The sequence below is a fragment of the Ornithorhynchus anatinus genome, chromosome 19 (genome assembly GCF_004115215.2).
Source record: "Ornithorhynchus anatinus isolate Pmale09 chromosome 19, mOrnAna1.pri.v4, whole genome shotgun sequence".
Taxonomy (NCBI): domain Eukaryota; kingdom Metazoa; phylum Chordata; class Mammalia; order Monotremata; family Ornithorhynchidae; genus Ornithorhynchus; species Ornithorhynchus anatinus.
Window position 1 is genome coordinate 14,115,150 of NC_041746.1, and position 16,004 is coordinate 14,131,153.

The 16,004-nt window shown below is 54.8% G+C and overlaps 2 protein-coding genes across 2 annotated transcripts in view; one reads left to right on the top strand and one right to left on the bottom strand.

Moving 5' to 3' along the window:
* The first annotated feature begins 8 nt into the window (after nt 1-8).
* On the top strand, nt 9-6,791 carry POLR1C (RNA polymerase I and III subunit C). Its single transcript, XM_029047481.1, has 9 exons — nt 9-110; nt 186-257; nt 2,203-2,310; nt 2,938-3,070; nt 4,020-4,139; nt 4,476-4,628; nt 4,977-5,126; nt 5,581-5,697; nt 6,572-6,791. Exons 1-9 carry the CDS (start codon nt 42-44, stop codon nt 6,688-6,690), a joined length of 1,041 nt encoding a protein of 346 aa, XP_028903314.1. The 5' UTR covers nt 9-41; the 3' UTR covers nt 6,691-6,791.
* The window catches only part of XPO5 (exportin 5), a 37,719-nt gene continuing 27,992 nt past the window's right edge, over nt 6,278-16,004 (bottom strand). The window contains exons 21-32 of the mRNA XM_029047459.1: nt 15,083-15,183; nt 14,711-14,807; nt 13,999-14,135; nt 12,865-12,962; nt 12,252-12,298; nt 11,460-11,557; nt 10,340-10,399; nt 9,697-9,779; nt 9,131-9,238; nt 8,900-9,037; nt 8,384-8,548; nt 6,278-8,162 (exon numbers count right to left, since the gene is read on the bottom strand). Of these exons, the coding sequence (XP_028903292.1) occupies nt 8,025-8,162; nt 8,384-8,548; nt 8,900-9,037; nt 9,131-9,238; nt 9,697-9,779; nt 10,340-10,399; nt 11,460-11,557; nt 12,252-12,298; nt 12,865-12,962; nt 13,999-14,135; nt 14,711-14,807; nt 15,083-15,183 (1,270 nt within the window). The 3' untranslated portion in view covers nt 6,278-8,024. The remainder of the gene's footprint in view (nt 8,163-8,383; nt 8,549-8,899; nt 9,038-9,130; nt 9,239-9,696; nt 9,780-10,339; nt 10,400-11,459; nt 11,558-12,251; nt 12,299-12,864; nt 12,963-13,998; nt 14,136-14,710; nt 14,808-15,082; nt 15,184-16,004) is intronic.

Here is a 16,004-nt window from a genome sequence, read left to right on the forward strand (position 1 = left end):
GGGGGGGGCGGTGCCAACCCACCGCGCCTGCGCCAACCAAGATGGCGGCGGCGGAGGCGGTGAGGGAGATGAGGAGCCGCGTGGTGCTCGGGGAGTTCGGCGTCCGGAATGTGAGTTTCAGGGAGCCCCGGAGGGGACAGATGGGGGGCGTCACGGTCGTCGCTGCCGCCTCTCTTCCGCCGTAGGTTCACACCACCGACTTCCCGGGGAACTACGCCGGCTTCGACGACGCCTGGGACCAGAGCCGCTTCGAGCAGGTGAGGACCGGCCGGGCGCGTGGCAGCGGCGCCTAGTGGCCAGCTTCCGCATCACACCCGCCCCCCCCCCCCCACGTGACCTCCGACCCTGGCCTAGTCAGCGTGGCGAGAGCCCCGGACCTGGGAGGCGCAGGTCGTGGGTTCCAATCCCGCCGGCTTCGTCCCCCGCCCGTCGTCAGCGCCCAATTCGGACTATTGCATGAGCCACTTCGCCTCAGTGACCCCCTCGGGCAAACGGGGTGGTTAAGACCGACAGCCCCACGTGGGGACCACCTCATTAGAGAGGCAGCGGGGCTCGGTGGAAAGAGCCCCGGCTGGGGAGTCAGAGGTCATGGGTTCGAATCCCGGCTCTGCCGCTTCGCCGCTGTGTGACTGTGGGCAAGTCACTTCGCTTCTCTGTGCCTCAGTTCCCTCATCTGTAAAATGGGGGTGAAGACTGAGCCTCACGTGGGACAACCCGATGACCCTGTGTCTCCCCCAGCGCTTAGAACAGTGCTCTGCACATAATAAGCGCTTAACAAGTACCAACATTATTATTATTATTACCCCAGCACGTAGAACAGTGTTGTGGCACCTAGTAAGTACTTAACAAATACCAACAGTATTATTATTATTGCCTTGTATCTCCCCCAGCGCCTAGAACAGTGCTTGGCGCATAGCACTTAACAAATACCATCATCATTATTATTATTTATCTGGGCCTCAGCCACCTCATCTGTAAAATGGGGTTATTAAAACCGTGGGCCCCACGTGGAACAACTTGATGACCTTGTATCTCCCCCAGTGCTTAGAACAGTTCTTGGCACATACTGCTTAATGAAGACCATCATTATTATTATTATTACTTATTTGGGCCTCAACAACCTCATCTGTAAAATGGGGTTATTAAAACCGTGAGCCCTACGTGGAACACCTGGATGACCTTGTATCTCCCCCAGCGCTTAGAACAGTGCTTGGCACATAGTCAGCACTTAAAAAATACCATTATTATTACTTCTGTGGGCCTCAGTGCCCTCATCTGTAAAATGGTGTCATTAAGACTGTGAGCCCCATGTGGGACAACTTGATGATCTTGTATCTCCCCCAGCGTTTAGAACAGTACTTGGCACATAGTAAGCACTTAACAAATGCCATCATTAGTATTATTATTAGTAGTTCTCTTCTCTGGGCCTCAGTAACCTCCTCTTTAAAATGGGCATAAAGACTGAGCTCTCTGGGACAGGGACTGTGTCAGGGACTGTGTCCAACCTGGTTCGCTTGGATAATCATAATGATAATAACGGGTGTGTTTGTGCAGCCCTCACTACATGCCAACCACTGTTTTAAGCACTGGAGAAGGTAGAACATTATCAGGTTGTCCCCGGTGGGGCTCACCGTCTTAATCCCGATTTTATAGAGGAGGGAACTGAGGCTCAGAGAATAATAATAATAATAATGGTATTTATTAAGCTCTTACTGTGTAACAAGCACTGTTCTAAGCGCTAGGGAAGATACAAGGTCGTCAGATTCTCCCACGTGAGGCTCACAGTCTTAAGCCCCATTTTACAGAGGAGGGAACTGAGGCCTAGAGAAGTGAAGTGACTTGCCCAGAGTCACACAGCTGATAAGTGGCAGAGCCAGGATTAGAACCCGAGACCTCTGATTCCCAGGTCCGTGCTCTTTCCACTAAACCACGCTGCTTCTAGCTCAGCACTTAGAACAGTGCCTGATACATAGTAAGTGCTTAACAGGTACCATAATAAAAAGGGGGAAAGGGGTTGAAGGCTTCAGGAAACAAGGGCAGGGGAAACGAAGGCATCCGCAGATTGTGTGGTTCTTACAGTCCTCCAGACTGTAAACTCAATATGGGTAGGGGACGCGCCTGCTGATTCTGTTGTCTCGTTCTCACGTCTCCCTGCACTTAGTAAGCGCTCAATAAATAGCATTGCTTGGTCACGCTCGGCAGGGTTTCCGTGTGGACGTGGTGCAGATGGAGGAGGACTCCTTGGAGTTCGACATGGTGGGAATCGACGCGGCCATTGCCAACGCTTTCCGGCGTATCCTGCTGGCCGAGGTTTGGATCGCCTTTCTCGTCGTCGCCTGTGGGTCGGGTGCTAAATCCCCCCACCCCTCCCGACATACCCCGAGTGTGAGCTCTCACGTCCGAAGCATCCGGCGGAAAGAGTTCGGCCCTGGGGGCCGGAGGACCTTGGTTCTCATCCCGGCTCCGCCGCTTGTCTGTTGTGTGACCTTGGACGAGTCACTTCACTTCTCTGGGCTTCAGTTCCCTCATCAGCACCATGGGAACTCAGTGACTCAGTACCCGTTCTCCTTGTATTAAAACTGCCAGCCCCGGGTGGTACCTGCGTATCTTGTATCTGTCCCAGCACTTAATTCAGTGCTTATCACATAGTAAGAACTTAACAAATACGTCAGTTGCTATCTGCTTTTCTTCCATGGCAATGGGCTCCCTTCCTCCAAGCCCCCTCCCTTCTACACTTCTTGTGCTTGTGCTTTCTTCTCTCCCCGCTGTATACAGGCCCCACCTGGGTGGAGCGTGTCTATTATATTGTCATAGTGTACTCTCCCAAGCGCTTAGTACCGTGCTCTGCACGCAGTAAGCGCTCAATAAATATAGATTGATTGGAGTGGGGTCGGGGCAGGGCCTGGGGCCTTTCAGCGTCAGTGTCTCTCCACCCAGGTGCCCACCATGGCTGTAGAGAAGGTCTTTGTGTACAACAACACATCGATCATGCAGGATGAGGTCCTGGCCCATCGCTTGGGGCTCATCCCAATCACTGCTGACCCCCGCCTCTTCGAGTACCGCAATCAAGGTGAGTGGTTGCCGAGGGGGCAGGAAGGAAGCTCAGGGGCCCGGTGGGATTTACAGAGCTGGGTGCAGGACATTGTACTAACTGCTGGGGAAAGTACAGCCGAAGCATGAGCTCTGTCTGTGGCCCGGTGGAAAGAGCACCGGCCTGGGAACCCTCGGACTCCCTGGGCTCTGTCACTCACCGGCTGTATGACCTTAGACGAGTCACTTAACTCCTCTCTGCCTCAGCTCTCTCATCTGCAAAATGGGGGTCTCAGTACCTCATCCTTGGGTTGTGAGGCTGATTATCTTGCGTCTACTTCAGCATTACCATGTTCCAAATACTGTACTAAGCGCTTAACAGACGCCACAGTTATTATGTATTTCCTGCCCAGAAGGAGTGTACGCTCTAATGGTGATGAAAGTCAAAGGTTGAAAAGAGAGGAAAAGAGATTGAGACTCATGTAATCTGATGGAGCCATCCCGTTGTGGATGGTCTTACCCGCCCGAGGGTCTTGTGTGCTGCTGCACTTAAAATTGTCCTTGGACCCCTCAGTGACTGGCCCATCCAGTGACTCCCTGTAGCTGGTACAAGATTGGGACCTTCCCAACTCTCCCCTCGTGGTCCAGCTTGTCTCCCCGAAGCCCGAGTCCCCTGCCAAGTCTGCGATGCTGTTTCTTGCCTCCGCAACGGAACTGCCTCTCCGCTCCCGTTCCTGTCCATTTTATCCCTCCGCTCCGTCCGATCTCAGCCGGAGACACTTGCTCTGAGCACCCTGTGGCTCCCTCCTTTCTTTAAGACTCTCTTACCCCTCTCCGTAGGTTGTGGGATGGGCGGAAGAGGGGGTTGTACTTGTCTAGACCCTCCAGCAGGCTGGCGGTCTCTAATGGGGATCGCAGGGCCCTAGTACCCCGTGCCCATAACCAAGGCATTGGGATGATGACCCCGGATCACTCTGCTCTGTGCACAGGGGATGAGGAGGGCACAGAGATAGACACGCTACAGTTTCAGTTGAAGGTCAAGTGTACTTGGAATCCCAGTGCGGCCAAGGACTCCTCTGATCCCAACCAACTCTACCTTAATCACAAAGGTGAGTGGGGGTCAGGTGTCGGGGAGGGCTCTCCTTAGGGACCGGCATTTTAGATGGGCTTTGAGGCTGGGCGAAGGCATAGGCTGGTGGGCTTTCGGCGGACGGGGATGTAGGTTCCAGACCTGAGCGAAGGGCAGTTAGGAGGTGAGCTGGGGAGTATCGGGATAAGAGAGCCCTTTTGCAAAGGTGGTGATCCTCGAAGCCAAACCGAGGCATCTCTGCTCCATGAGGAGGGAGTTGGGGAGTCCTTGGAGGTGCTGGGGGATTGGGGCGCCGGGGGTGGGGCAGGGGTCAGTCTTTTGGGGCTCGACTCGATTCTTTCCACCTCCTCTGCAGTGTACACAAAGCACATGACCTGGGTGCCCCTGGGAAACCAGGCAGACCTCTTCCCCGAAGGCGCCATCCGCCCCGTGCACGACGACATCCTCATCACCCAGCTGCGCCCCGGCCAGGAGCTGGATCTGCTCATGCACTACGTCAAGGGCGTTGGTGAGGGCCCCGGCTCCCGGCAGAAGGTGGCAAGGGAGGAGGAGCGGGAACGAGAGCAGATGGAGTCGGGGTGGGAGAAGGGTGGTGGGACACCTCCCTGGCATTTGTAGAAGGACGTGGGCGTGTGCTTCGGGAGCCACCTGAGCTCCAGGCGTGCCGGTTGAGAACTTGGACCAGAGTTTGAAACCATCCGTGCACGCAAGAGAAACCACCGGGGGAAGAATGAAGAGGCCCACAGGGTGACTGGGGCCGAGGAGCCGGGAGGCAGAGACTCTGGGCTTGGGCCTGGGGCTGGACGAGGCCTGACCCGGTGCTCTGCGTGTCAGCGCCGCCCTTCTCCCCTCCCAGGCAAAGATCATGCTAAATTCTCCCCCGTGGACACCGTCAGCTACCGGCTACTTCCCGACATCACCTTGCTGCAGCCGGTGGAGGGGGAGATGGCTGAAAAGCTGAAGGACTGCTTTTCGCCTGGGGTCATCCAAATCCAGGAGATCAAAGGTAGGTGGTGTTGGGCCGCTCCCTCGTCCCCCAGAGCTGGGAGCCAGAGGTCCCGGGGCATTCGTTGAGTGCTATTTAGTGAGCGCTTCCTAGGTGCACGGCGCTGCCCTACTAAGTGCTTGGGAGAGTATAGGGTCACCTGACAGCAGCACAGGGCGGGACCACAAGCAAATGTGGGCCCGTCGGGGTCCTGCGGGACTGTCCCGTGAGGGTCCGGGGGGCAGGGTGCTGAGGCTGGGGTCCCATCAGTGGGCCACTGGAGATCTGCCGCAGCGACGGGCTGCCCGCCAAACCGTTGCCCCGCCTCGCCATCCCCTCTCAAAAGCCGAGCGGGGGGGAATGGGCGAGGGGAGCCCGTGGCCGTCAATTGGCCCCGGGTCAGGAGCCCCGAGGAGGCGGAACTGGCCCGGTGTGAACCACGGGGCCTGACCTTGTCAATTTTGCCTCCCGTCAGGGAAGAAGGTGGCGGTGGTGGCCAACCCCAGGCTGGAAACCTTTAGCCGGGAGGTCTTCAGGCACGACGAACTGAAGAAACTGGTGCGGCTGGCTCGAGTGAGAGACCACTACATCTGTGAGTGCCCCCGCCCCAGTCTGACCCGTCAGCTGTAGGCTTAGATCCTTCGGGAACCAGATACCAGGTTTCAGAGGCCAAGCGTGACCCCGCCGAGGAGAAGGGGCCCATACGGGCTGTTGGGGACAACAGCTGACCGCGACAGCGTTTTCCTTACCTTGAGGGCTTTCTTTGTGAGACAGCAACCCTCATCTCACACTAAGGTCTTTTAGTAATAATGTTGGTATTGGTTAAGCACTTACTATGTGCAGAGCGCTGTTCTAAGCACTGGGGTAGATACAGGGTCATCAGGTCGTCTCACGTATGGCTCACACTCTTAAACCCCATTTTACAGATGGGGTCACCGAGGCTCCGAGAAGTGGTGACTTGTCCAAAGCCCCAAAGTGACCCAAGTGGATTCAGTGTAGGAAGAAAGTTGGGTGGGCGGACAGGGAGGCAAGCCATGGGGTGATGCTTTGCTGCCCTGCAGCACTGTGTGTAACATGGGCAGAGAATTAGTGACAAGTTGCTTTTCAGGTGAATTTACCAGACTGAAAGGGGGAGAGCTCTGACCCATCCAACTCCTTGCTTGGAAAAGCGCTTGGTTACTATAATTTTATTTTTCTCATAACATGAGGTTCTTCAGAAAGTCATCTAACACAAAAGGACAGGCCGGATAGCCCCTTCTGAGAACCCGGGGCCGGGCCATGGCTTTAGGTTTCACGGAGGGGCGTGTAGGGGAAGGAGCAGGAGTTGAAGAGGCAGAGAACCCAGGTTCCGGTCTCAGTCCTGCCCCTGTCTCGCGTGACCCCGAGCCCCTTTCCTCATCTCTACCACGGAGACGCGCGGGAGACGAGAGCGTCCTAATGCCGACTTCCGTCTGCTTTGGCCTCAGTCTCCGTGGAGTCGACGGGAGTCCTGCCCCCTGACGTGCTGGTGAGCGAAGCCATTAAAATCCTGATGGGAAAGTGCCGACGCTTCTTGGATGAGTTGGATACGATTCAGATGGACTAGGAGGGCAGCTCCGGACTGGACCGTTGGAACAGCAGCAGGCCCCTGGCCGGCACCCCCCACATTGGGGGAAAAATAAACGAATCTCTTTCTGGACCCTCACATCCCAACTTGTCTCTCTCCCCTTCAGAAGGTGCCACGTGGACACTGGCGGTTGCTTTCCAGGCAGAGAAGGTTCTTGGGCTGAGGAAAACGGGCCCCGTCCCCACCTCTTCGGCCGTTGCCGAAATGTCCCGTTCTGCTTCCCAAGGCCGGGAGTGAGTGGATGGGGGGGTGGGGTCGAGGCAGCAGCAGTAAAGGGAAGCGCTGGGCCCTCTGTCTGAAAACTGAGTTTTTACTGACATGCAGAGGTGTACCATGGCCTTGGGGTTTACATTCCTACAAAAGAGGCTCTAAAAACAATAAAAAATTTCTAGTGTGAAGTCACAGGATATTAAAAAAATATCACAACACAATAAATACAACCATCCTCTCCAGCAGCCCGACCCATGGATTGGGAGTATAAAGTACAAGTTCCTTAGGCAGCAGTTAAAGGCGGCTGGGGCTAGACGCGCCCCGGTGCTGCTTTTGTGAAGGAGGGGCCCGGTCCCTGGGGAGAACCTGAGCCCATTTCCATCAATTCAGCTCAGCCCCTCGAATACCCACTCTTCCACCTGGAGCAGATGGGTTAGAGAAGAGATTGGCTGGATTAAGGTGAGTTGGGGTCCCTGTCCCGCCCTTGGACCCGACTCCCTCCTCAGAATGCATTTCCTCTCAGGGATGCACAGGACCTGAGGCTGGAGGGGAGGTTTTTTTCAGAGGGGGGCCGGGAAACGGTAGCTGGACTGAGTTACGTCGTCCTTGGCTGGTTGGGGAGGTGAGGTGATCGGGTGGGGGAAGAAAAGGAGATGTTTCCAGTACTCCTGAAGAAGCTCCCTGCTCCCGTCCTGCTTTTTGGGCAGCTGGGATGAGGCCCGGGCCGCCGGCTTAATGGCAACCGACGCTTGCTGCCCTTGACTGGCTTCTAAGGATCACAGCTACGGTGGACGCCCTACATCTCTCAACCCAGGGGCAGTTCTCCCCGCCCCGCGGGAAGGCCCTCTCCTGCCCCGGCACCTGACGGGGGGGGGGGGGGAGGGGGGGAGAGGAGCTGCCTTCTGCTGCTCCCTTTGGCCGCCAAGCAGAGGAAGAAGCTAGCGTCCTCTCAAGACCCTGCTGCGGGGCACTTCCTTCTACGGATGGGCCCCTGGGGCAGGGGAGTGAGGGTGGTGGAGAGGGCCCGAGGGGTTAGAGCTACAAGGGGACAGAGAGAAGAGATGACAATGGAGGCTTTGGAGGGAGGAGTCCGCACGTTTGGTTCAGGGTTCCAAGAGGGCGGTCAGGATCCCGTCCTCGCTCTCCAACACTTCCGTCTCCAGCATGGGCTTGGTCGTCTTGAAGAGGGACGGAAGGTTCTTGATGTGAACCTCTTTGCGGAATTTCTCGCCCAAAGGTTTCTGGAAGAAAGACGGTAACCGATGACACCAGCCGCCCCGAGAGTAAGCCTCGGCACCCCGCCTCCCCTCTCTCGTCCTCCCTCAGATCCTCTCTTCTGCCAGGACGATTACGAGCGGGAGGGGCCGCGGCCTCCGATCCCCACCTCCCCGGAGGATCGACCTTCCGTCGCTCTTCGGGCCCTCCCCGCCCCCACGGAGGGCCCGAGGGGGTCGTGCCCTACCCCGATGCAGCCGGCGATGAGGCGTTTGAAGTGGTCCTTCCTGCGTTTGTCGGCTACCTTCTGCAGCGTGGGGTTCAGCAGCTTGCTGTCGAACTGCTCCAGGGCCTCCTTCTGTATTTCTGGGATCTGCTCCATCACCGCCCTCACTTCCATGTACCGGGGACGCTGGGAGACGGGAAGACGGCCGTTCAGGAAGGGGGGCTTCTCCAGGCCCAGGACAACTTGCTTGGGACCCCGGCTTCCCCTTCCAGCCGCTTGGGAGGCCAGGACACCGGAGCAGAGCTCGGCGCCCAATTCGGCGAGACGAAGTCAAGCCTTGAGGGTAGGTGCTTTCCGTAAGGAGCCGAGGAGGTGTGTGGCCACGGGCGTGAGGCAGGCAGGACGCCACTGGTGAGTGCGGCTCTACCGCCGCCTCCTGTGGGACGGGCTGAGCCCGGGGGGATCGGGAAGGAGCCACAGAGGACGAAAGGGGGGTGGCTCGGGACACCCCACCCCCACCCCCGGCGCTGTCCTCACCAGGGCCTCGTAGATCTGGAAGGCCAGGTGGACGAGGACGGCCAGGCAGCCGTCGTGCTGTCCGTGTATCTGCAGCCCCTTCAGCACGCTCGTGAAGAACCACGTGACCGCATCGGGAAGCAGCGTGCCAGAGAGCACCTGGGGAGGGGACGACGGCAGTCAGAGCCGGGGGGCAACTCCCTGGGTCCCCCTCCTCCCTTCCCTCCGGGACCCGAGGGGGTGAGAGCCTACCTGTTTGAGCAGAGGCCAGCAGAGCTGGGAGGTGGTCCTCTGGCAGGTCAGGGTGTCCTTCCAGGATAGGGAGTTGAAGGCAGTGACCAGCATGGCTGTACACACGTCCTGAGGGGGGAAGAAAAGGAAAACAAAAACGGAGTGGCAGACGAATGAGAGATGAAGCCCCGTTCTGGTTCCAAAGGAATTCCCCGGGCTTGGGGAGTCGCCGGCTGGATGGGTGAGAAGGCGTAAAGGATCTGGTCGGTGGGAAAATGTTGAAATCATGAACTCACTATCCGACAGCTTGAGTGTCCAAGACCAGGTGGCACCTGAGGTGAGATGTCGGGACGGCACTTGTTGGCGGGATTGACCCGGGTAAGTCAAAAAGCTCGCCCGGGCAGGTGTGCTGCTGCCGTGGACCAACCGACAAGTTTCAAGAGTTCTAAATTCACCCCCGGGGGAAGAGGAGCCCACCCACTTTCTACCTTTTTCCGAGGCGACAGAAAAAGATTTCCTCAGTGCCCGTGTGGAGGTGGAGTCCTGGGTGGGGGAGCCCCAGGCCGCCCCTTAACTCGCTCACTCACCTCATGCTTCATCAGACATTTGCCGAGGTCGGTGAGCTCTGCCGAGGAGGGAGGGGTTACTTCTGTGGCCATCATTTCGTCGTCTACGAGCAGAGGAAAGAATCGTTAGCCCAACCCCCGTGCCGGGGACGCCCCGGCCTGGTGTGTCTCCGGGTGCCAGCCCACGGCCCTTGCTCTGCCCCTGGCGACTCGCCCCGAGGAGCCAAGGTTTCTCAGAGGGGCTGTCTCGGGGATCATTTGGGTGGAGGAGGCTCTGCAAGACAAAATGCTGCTTCGGAGGGAGTGGGGAGTGGAAGGGCCTAAGGAGCCTCTTCAAATCGCGACTGACCTTCGTCTCTCAAGGGTGAGACCCTGGTTCATGGCAATCTGTTTGACATGAGGTTCTTCCCTGGGGCCAAAGGGCCAGATCCAGGCCTTGCCCAAGATGACAGAGGAAAAGCTGGAAAGGCCAGGAGACCAGGACCAGGAGTCCTTCTAGACTGTGAGCTCACTGGGGGCGGAGAATGCGTCCGTTTGTTGTCGTACCGTACTCTCCCCGGCGCTCGATACAGTGCTCTGCACAGTGGGCGCTAGATAAATGTGATTCAGTGAACGAATGAAGGGCCAGGAGAAGGGGACAAGGGATGGTGGCTGTAACACTCACCATCTCCATCAGTGGTGGTACTGTTGTGTTCCACTCCTTTCTTGGACACACAGCAAGCAGCTGTAGAGAGAAAGCTGGGTCACTGTGGGAAGCAGGGGTTGAATAACCACAGCCCCAACATCGTGCGGGTGAGACCACCACCCTCAAACTCGACAGCTGAGGCCCGCACCTCTCACCCCCACACCACTACAGGCTGGCACTGGGATGTGATAGTGCGAGGCACAGCCTAGGCTGTAGACACCCGAGACACGGTGTATGGCACCTCGGGAAATACGACGGCTGGCTATACAAATTCCACGTAACACGAGGCAAATGGCTTTTTTTTTTTTTTAAGGGACCTGCTTAGTGTCCAATCACCTCATGTTTGTCCTTATATCTTTGTGAAGTAGGAAGGAGCTGAGATTACTCTCCCTATTTCACAGATGAGAAGACAGAAAGATTAAATGGTTAAAAAAAAAATTCGCAAGTGGTGTTGAGGCTAAAACCCAGGTCTCTAGCTTTTTTTCCACTGAGACCTGCCTCAATAAGTATACATTCATTTAAATGGATCTCCTTGTAGTTCTGGGTTTTATCTGCCCTTCTAAAAAGATTGGGACGGGGCATCATTCTGTTCCTTCCCATTGGGGGTCTAGGGGGGGCATGGTGTTTTGGGCCTTGGGCACTTACTTAGCTTTGAGGGGGAAACGGAGGGAAGAGCAAGCAACATTTTGGGGCTGGTGAATTTTTAAAAATCACCTACAAGGTTATCACCTTGTAACCTACACCCCATCGAGCCCCCCCATCTGTTGGGCACTTGGAGAATCACGGGATCTTTAGGCTGGAAGGGACCCTGGAAAGGTGTCTTCGCCAACCAGGCCTGAACCGTAGCCATGCGGGAAGGCAGTGGCCCTGTCTGCTGCAAACATTTTCAAAAAGATGCCAACTTCACCACCTTTCTTGGGAACAATTCCAATGCTTCAGGGTGCTTTTGCTCAAGAAATTCTTCCCGATTCTTAATCTTAATCACGCTTACTGTAATTTAATCCAGTTTCCTTTGTTCTAACTGGAGGGGGTCGGGGGGTATCGCCATCCAGGCGGGATCCCCTCGGACACTTTCCCCTCCCCACCAGGTCCCACTCACTGATCAGATCGATGACTTCCCGGGTCAGCAGCCTCACCAGCTGCTCCTCCAGCATTTCCTGAGATTCTGGATTTTCATCCGCTGTCTCTTCCTCACCACTGGAAAACAGCAGGTTGTTAGGCCTCCTCAGCGGTAGAGGAATCGTACCTCCAATATAGAACCCCTTGTTCTATAACCTCTAATTCTGTCCTGCATTTTTTGTCCTTCTTCCCCGCCAGTGGTACTTGTTAAACGCTTACGCTATATGCTGGGCACTATTTTAAGCACTGGGGTAGATACAAGCTAATCAGGCTGGCAGCTTGAACACAGTCCGTGTTCCACAAGGGGCTGAGAGTCTTAATCCCCATTTTATAGAGGGAAGTGAAGCGATCTGCCCAGGACCACCCAGCCGACAAGTAGCAGAGCTGGGATTAGAACCCAGGTCCTGACCCATGCCCGGGCTCTATCCACAAGGCCACGCTGCTTCTCATGATACTTTGGGGGTGGGTGGAACAGATTTTATTCCAGTTTCCCAGGTCTGAGGCTATGTGTTCCGCAAGGGAGAAGAGTCAAACCCCAAAGGATAAAGTGGTACTTGACAGTGAGTTAGAAGGTTGTCCCTGCAGAAGTCAAGAGGCCTGCAGTCAGGCCCACAGAGATGGGGTGCTCGATCACCCCACTTGCGAGGAGATGGTACTGGGAAAGGGAAAACGAGCCGAGAGGGCCGGAGGGGCTGACCCATCCATCGGCTGGCACCCCCGTTCGCAAGTCCCCCTTCAGAGAGTCAGAGAGTCAGGAAGGCTGGCTTCTTACCACAGCATACTCCTCTGATTGATGATCTGCCATTTCTGGTACAGCCTCTGGAAAACACGGAGGGAAGGAGAAAGGTTCCAAAACTTTCTCTCCCTTTAATCTTATCCAAGGCCCCCAGAAACCCTGGACAAATTCGCCCATCTGAGTAACTCTTCTCATTCTGCCCTCTCTTGGACTTAAATTATGTTCTGGAAGAGGGAATAACTGTTCACTCGTTAGAGCCTCAGCCTCCCATCGCCACCTTGGGATTTACCTCGGCCTGGGGTGACCTGAAGCTTTTTTTCTCTGGGCCATAGGGTTTCCCCTCCTTTTCCCTCTCCCGATCTTTTTTAACTTTCACAGACACAGAAACCAAAGGGGGGAAAAAACACAAATAAAATCAAACAATGGAATTGGAATTCTGATCTCCCAGTCCTTTGTTCAGATCCCCAAATCTCACTTTCTTTCACGGACCATCAGGAAATTCACTGAAACCAGGGCACCTCAAGTAACCCAATGCTTAGACAGAGGGGCGTCCGGCTCCTGTGGCAATTTGACTTAGTCCGTGGTCCCGGGGAACGTCGGGCTGTTCCTGAAGAAGCATACGAAGCTTCCTTTCCAGCTGGCTCCTTACCATGTGTAAGTAAGTGAAGAGAGGCCCCAGAATGGGGGACATGAGTGTTTCGTAGTGCTCCGGGGGACAGAACAGCACCAGAGGCTTGACGAAAACCCGTGCTCGGCTGGTTAAGGAACTGCAAGAACCCATACGTGGCACAGATAGCAAAAAGCCTGCACCTTCCTCTTGGCAGGCTGGAGATATCCCTGACGGCAGACCGGGGGATCCTTACGGAGGGCTCAAGGGGGCCACTGACAGGAGGGAAGGCAGACAGATCTGTTGCTTCCGGGCTGCTTCCACAGCCAAAAATGGGCAAGGCCATCCTTCCGCCTGCCCCTCTTCCCGTCTCTCTAACCTCACAGCTCTGGGGGACAGAGCAGAGTCAAGAGTCTGCACGACTCAAACTTGAAGTCGCTTGTCTCAAATGAGACACACGTGAGCATTTTTGCCCCAGTCACGGAATTAGCTAAAGGGTCCCACTGGAGCCCGTTTTCTTAGAGTTAGACGAAAACGGGTCCTAAATACATGAAGATCTGGGACTTTTGCATTGTCCTGTTATAAATCAGTTTCCTTTATATTAAAAAAAAAAGTAATATCAGCAGGGCTTTATTTTCTGTGGAAGATTCTGCCCGGGGCCCATGTCCCTCTCCCCATTCAAGATGTGTGTCCTTTCCTTTCCCTGGATTTCTATTAGCGGGGAGGCACCGAGCCCAATAGCTAACAGGAGAGCAAAGAGTAGCTTGAGTGGAGGAAGGACGGTTTCTTCAAAGCACTGCCTTGGCTCTAACTACCAAAACTCTCATTCTGATCTCCCCAACTTAGGTCACCTCAAACAACCCTTGTGAGGAATTTTACATCCACCCCACTGCTCAATTTTCAGAGTTGGGCTAGGTTCCAATGAAAGCATTCCTAGAAAATAAACCATAGCTCTTGTGCACCACGATGAATAAATCCACTCAACTCTCTGCCACCAGCTCCTTTACTACTCTTCACCTCTCCGCTTCTGATTTTTTTCCTCCCCTCTGACAGTGTCCATTTTCTCCCAGGTGTTGCTTCCTGCTTAGAATCCCTGCCCTACCCCGTGCCCGCCCGGGACCTGCCCCAGCCCAGGCTGGATTTACTCCACCAGCCGGAGGCCTGCCGGAAGGATATGGAGCAGGGTTCGGAGACGGTAGTCAGGAATGTTGTTCAGGTTGGTGAAGACGGAACCGAGGAGCTGGGTGGCGAGATCTTTAACTGTGTAGAAGTCCTGCTGCATGGATGGGCCTGCGTTTCCCAGGATGTGGAAACTGCAAGAGAAAGTTATTCCAAGACCATGAAGAAGGAGTACGGACTAGTGTGGGCCAAATCCTAGCCTGACAGTCTCCAGAGAGCTTGGAGCCTGGCCCATCGAATATGAGAGGCCCAAGAGCGTGGCATAACAGATTTCCTAAGGGGACTATGGCCCCGCAAAACAAGTGATAACGGGACAACGCCCACATGTCAGTATTGGGCACAGGCTAGTTTAGCAGCCAGAAGAGTAGACTGGGGGTTCGATGCCCGTACTGTGCTGGGAGGACTACGAAACCCGCTTCACGATGAGTCTGGGTCCACTGGCACTGAGGTTTTAGACCATTTTGAAAATAGGCAGAGTCAGTCTTCGGTGGGATTTAGGAAGATTGGAGAGCACTAGGGGGCATTCCCTAGCTTACCGGGAAGACCGCTTGCTCCGAAAGGAGCTTTGACGTGGAAGTGCGCCAGGATTACCAACCGCATCCTCAGCTTTCTTCCGCGGTACGTCGGCATAGGGATCAAGCGCTCGGCGCTGACACCGCGAGGGATGGGTTAAGGAAAGGAACCCAGAAGGAGAGGACCCCTCTCTTACCAGTTATCGTAAAGAGTACAGAAGAAGGTCTGCATCCTTTCTAAGACTGTTTTGTACACAGGGGAATCATAGAGCTCTAGAAGAGGCTGAGGCAAACCTGGAAAGAGAGGACCACTCGGTTACTTTGACGACAGCTTCTAAAGCCTGCTATTAACTGTCTGCCATGAATATTACCTCAGTGCTGAATACAATGCTTGGCCATATAGTAAGCACTTAATACCATTATTATTATTGTATTTCTCCCTGCCCAGAGCTAGATACAAGGTAATAATAGCACAGCCCATGGCAATATACAGAGACCGGACCCTCTGAGTCCTTGCAGTTGAGCAGGTCATCCCTGGCAAACAGTCACAATCTAGAAAGATCCATTACCTAAGAGGGCATTTTTCTCCATTTCAAGGATGTCCAGTGCTCTTGAGAAAGGTTCTCCTAGTTTAGCCACTATCTCTGGTGTGTACAAATTGTTATAAGTCCTGCGGGGGAAGAAAAGGAAAAAAATTAGGTGTACACAACTCAGGTGGTCTGTTTTGTTAAGGACTGTAGACTGTACACTCCTTGAGAGCTGGGATTGCCTCTACTAACTCTGTTGTACTGTACTTTCGGGTCCCCCAAGGAGCTTCCAGTCTAGAGGAGGAGCTCCCCACACACAAATACGCCTGACTTCAGCCTTCCCCAGCTCCTAAAATTCCACTGCCCCCGACCTCCACCGATGGCTTCCTCCAATTCATGATTCCAAAAGTTGTATAGACCCAACACTCATCCACATATATTCTCTTAAACATTCAGTTGCTTATTCTTATTTCCTCTATTTCATTCATTCAATAGTATTTGAGTGCTTACTATGTGCAGAGCACAGTACTAAGTGCTTGGAATGTACAATTTGGCAACAGATAGACAATCCCTGCCCATTGACGGGCTTACAGTCTAATCGGGGGAGACAGACAGACAGACAAAAACAATAGCAATAGAATCAAGGGGATGTACATCTCATTAACAAAATAAATACAGTAATAAAAATATATGCAAATGAGAACAGTGCTGAAGGAAGGGGAAGGGAGAGGGGGAGGAGCAGAGGGAAAAGGGGGAAAGGAGGCTTAGCTGAGGGGAGGTGAATGGGGGGCAGAGAGGGAGCAGAGGGAAAAGGGGAAGCTCAGTCTGGGAAGGCCTCTTGGAGGAGGTGAGCTCTCAGTAGGGCTTTGAAGAGGGGAAGAGAGTTAGTTTGGCGGAGGTGAGGGAGGGCATTCCAGGACTGCGGGAGGACGTGGCCCAGGGGTCGAAGGTGGGATAGGCGAGA

Bases quoted from the DNA above. Each gene is read 5' to 3' on its own strand.
- POLR1C (XM_029047481.1), top strand. From the start codon at position 42: ATGGCGGCGGCGGAGGCGGTGAGGGAGATGAGGAGCCGCGTGGTGCTC. The intron at 2,311-2,937 runs GTTTGGATCGCC...CTCTCCACCCAG, and splicing joins GGCGTATCCTGCTGGCCGAG to GTGCCCACCATGGCTGTAGA. The intron at 5,698-6,571 runs GTGAGTGCCCCC...CTTTGGCCTCAG, and splicing joins AGTGAGAGACCACTACATCT to TCTCCGTGGAGTCGACGGGA.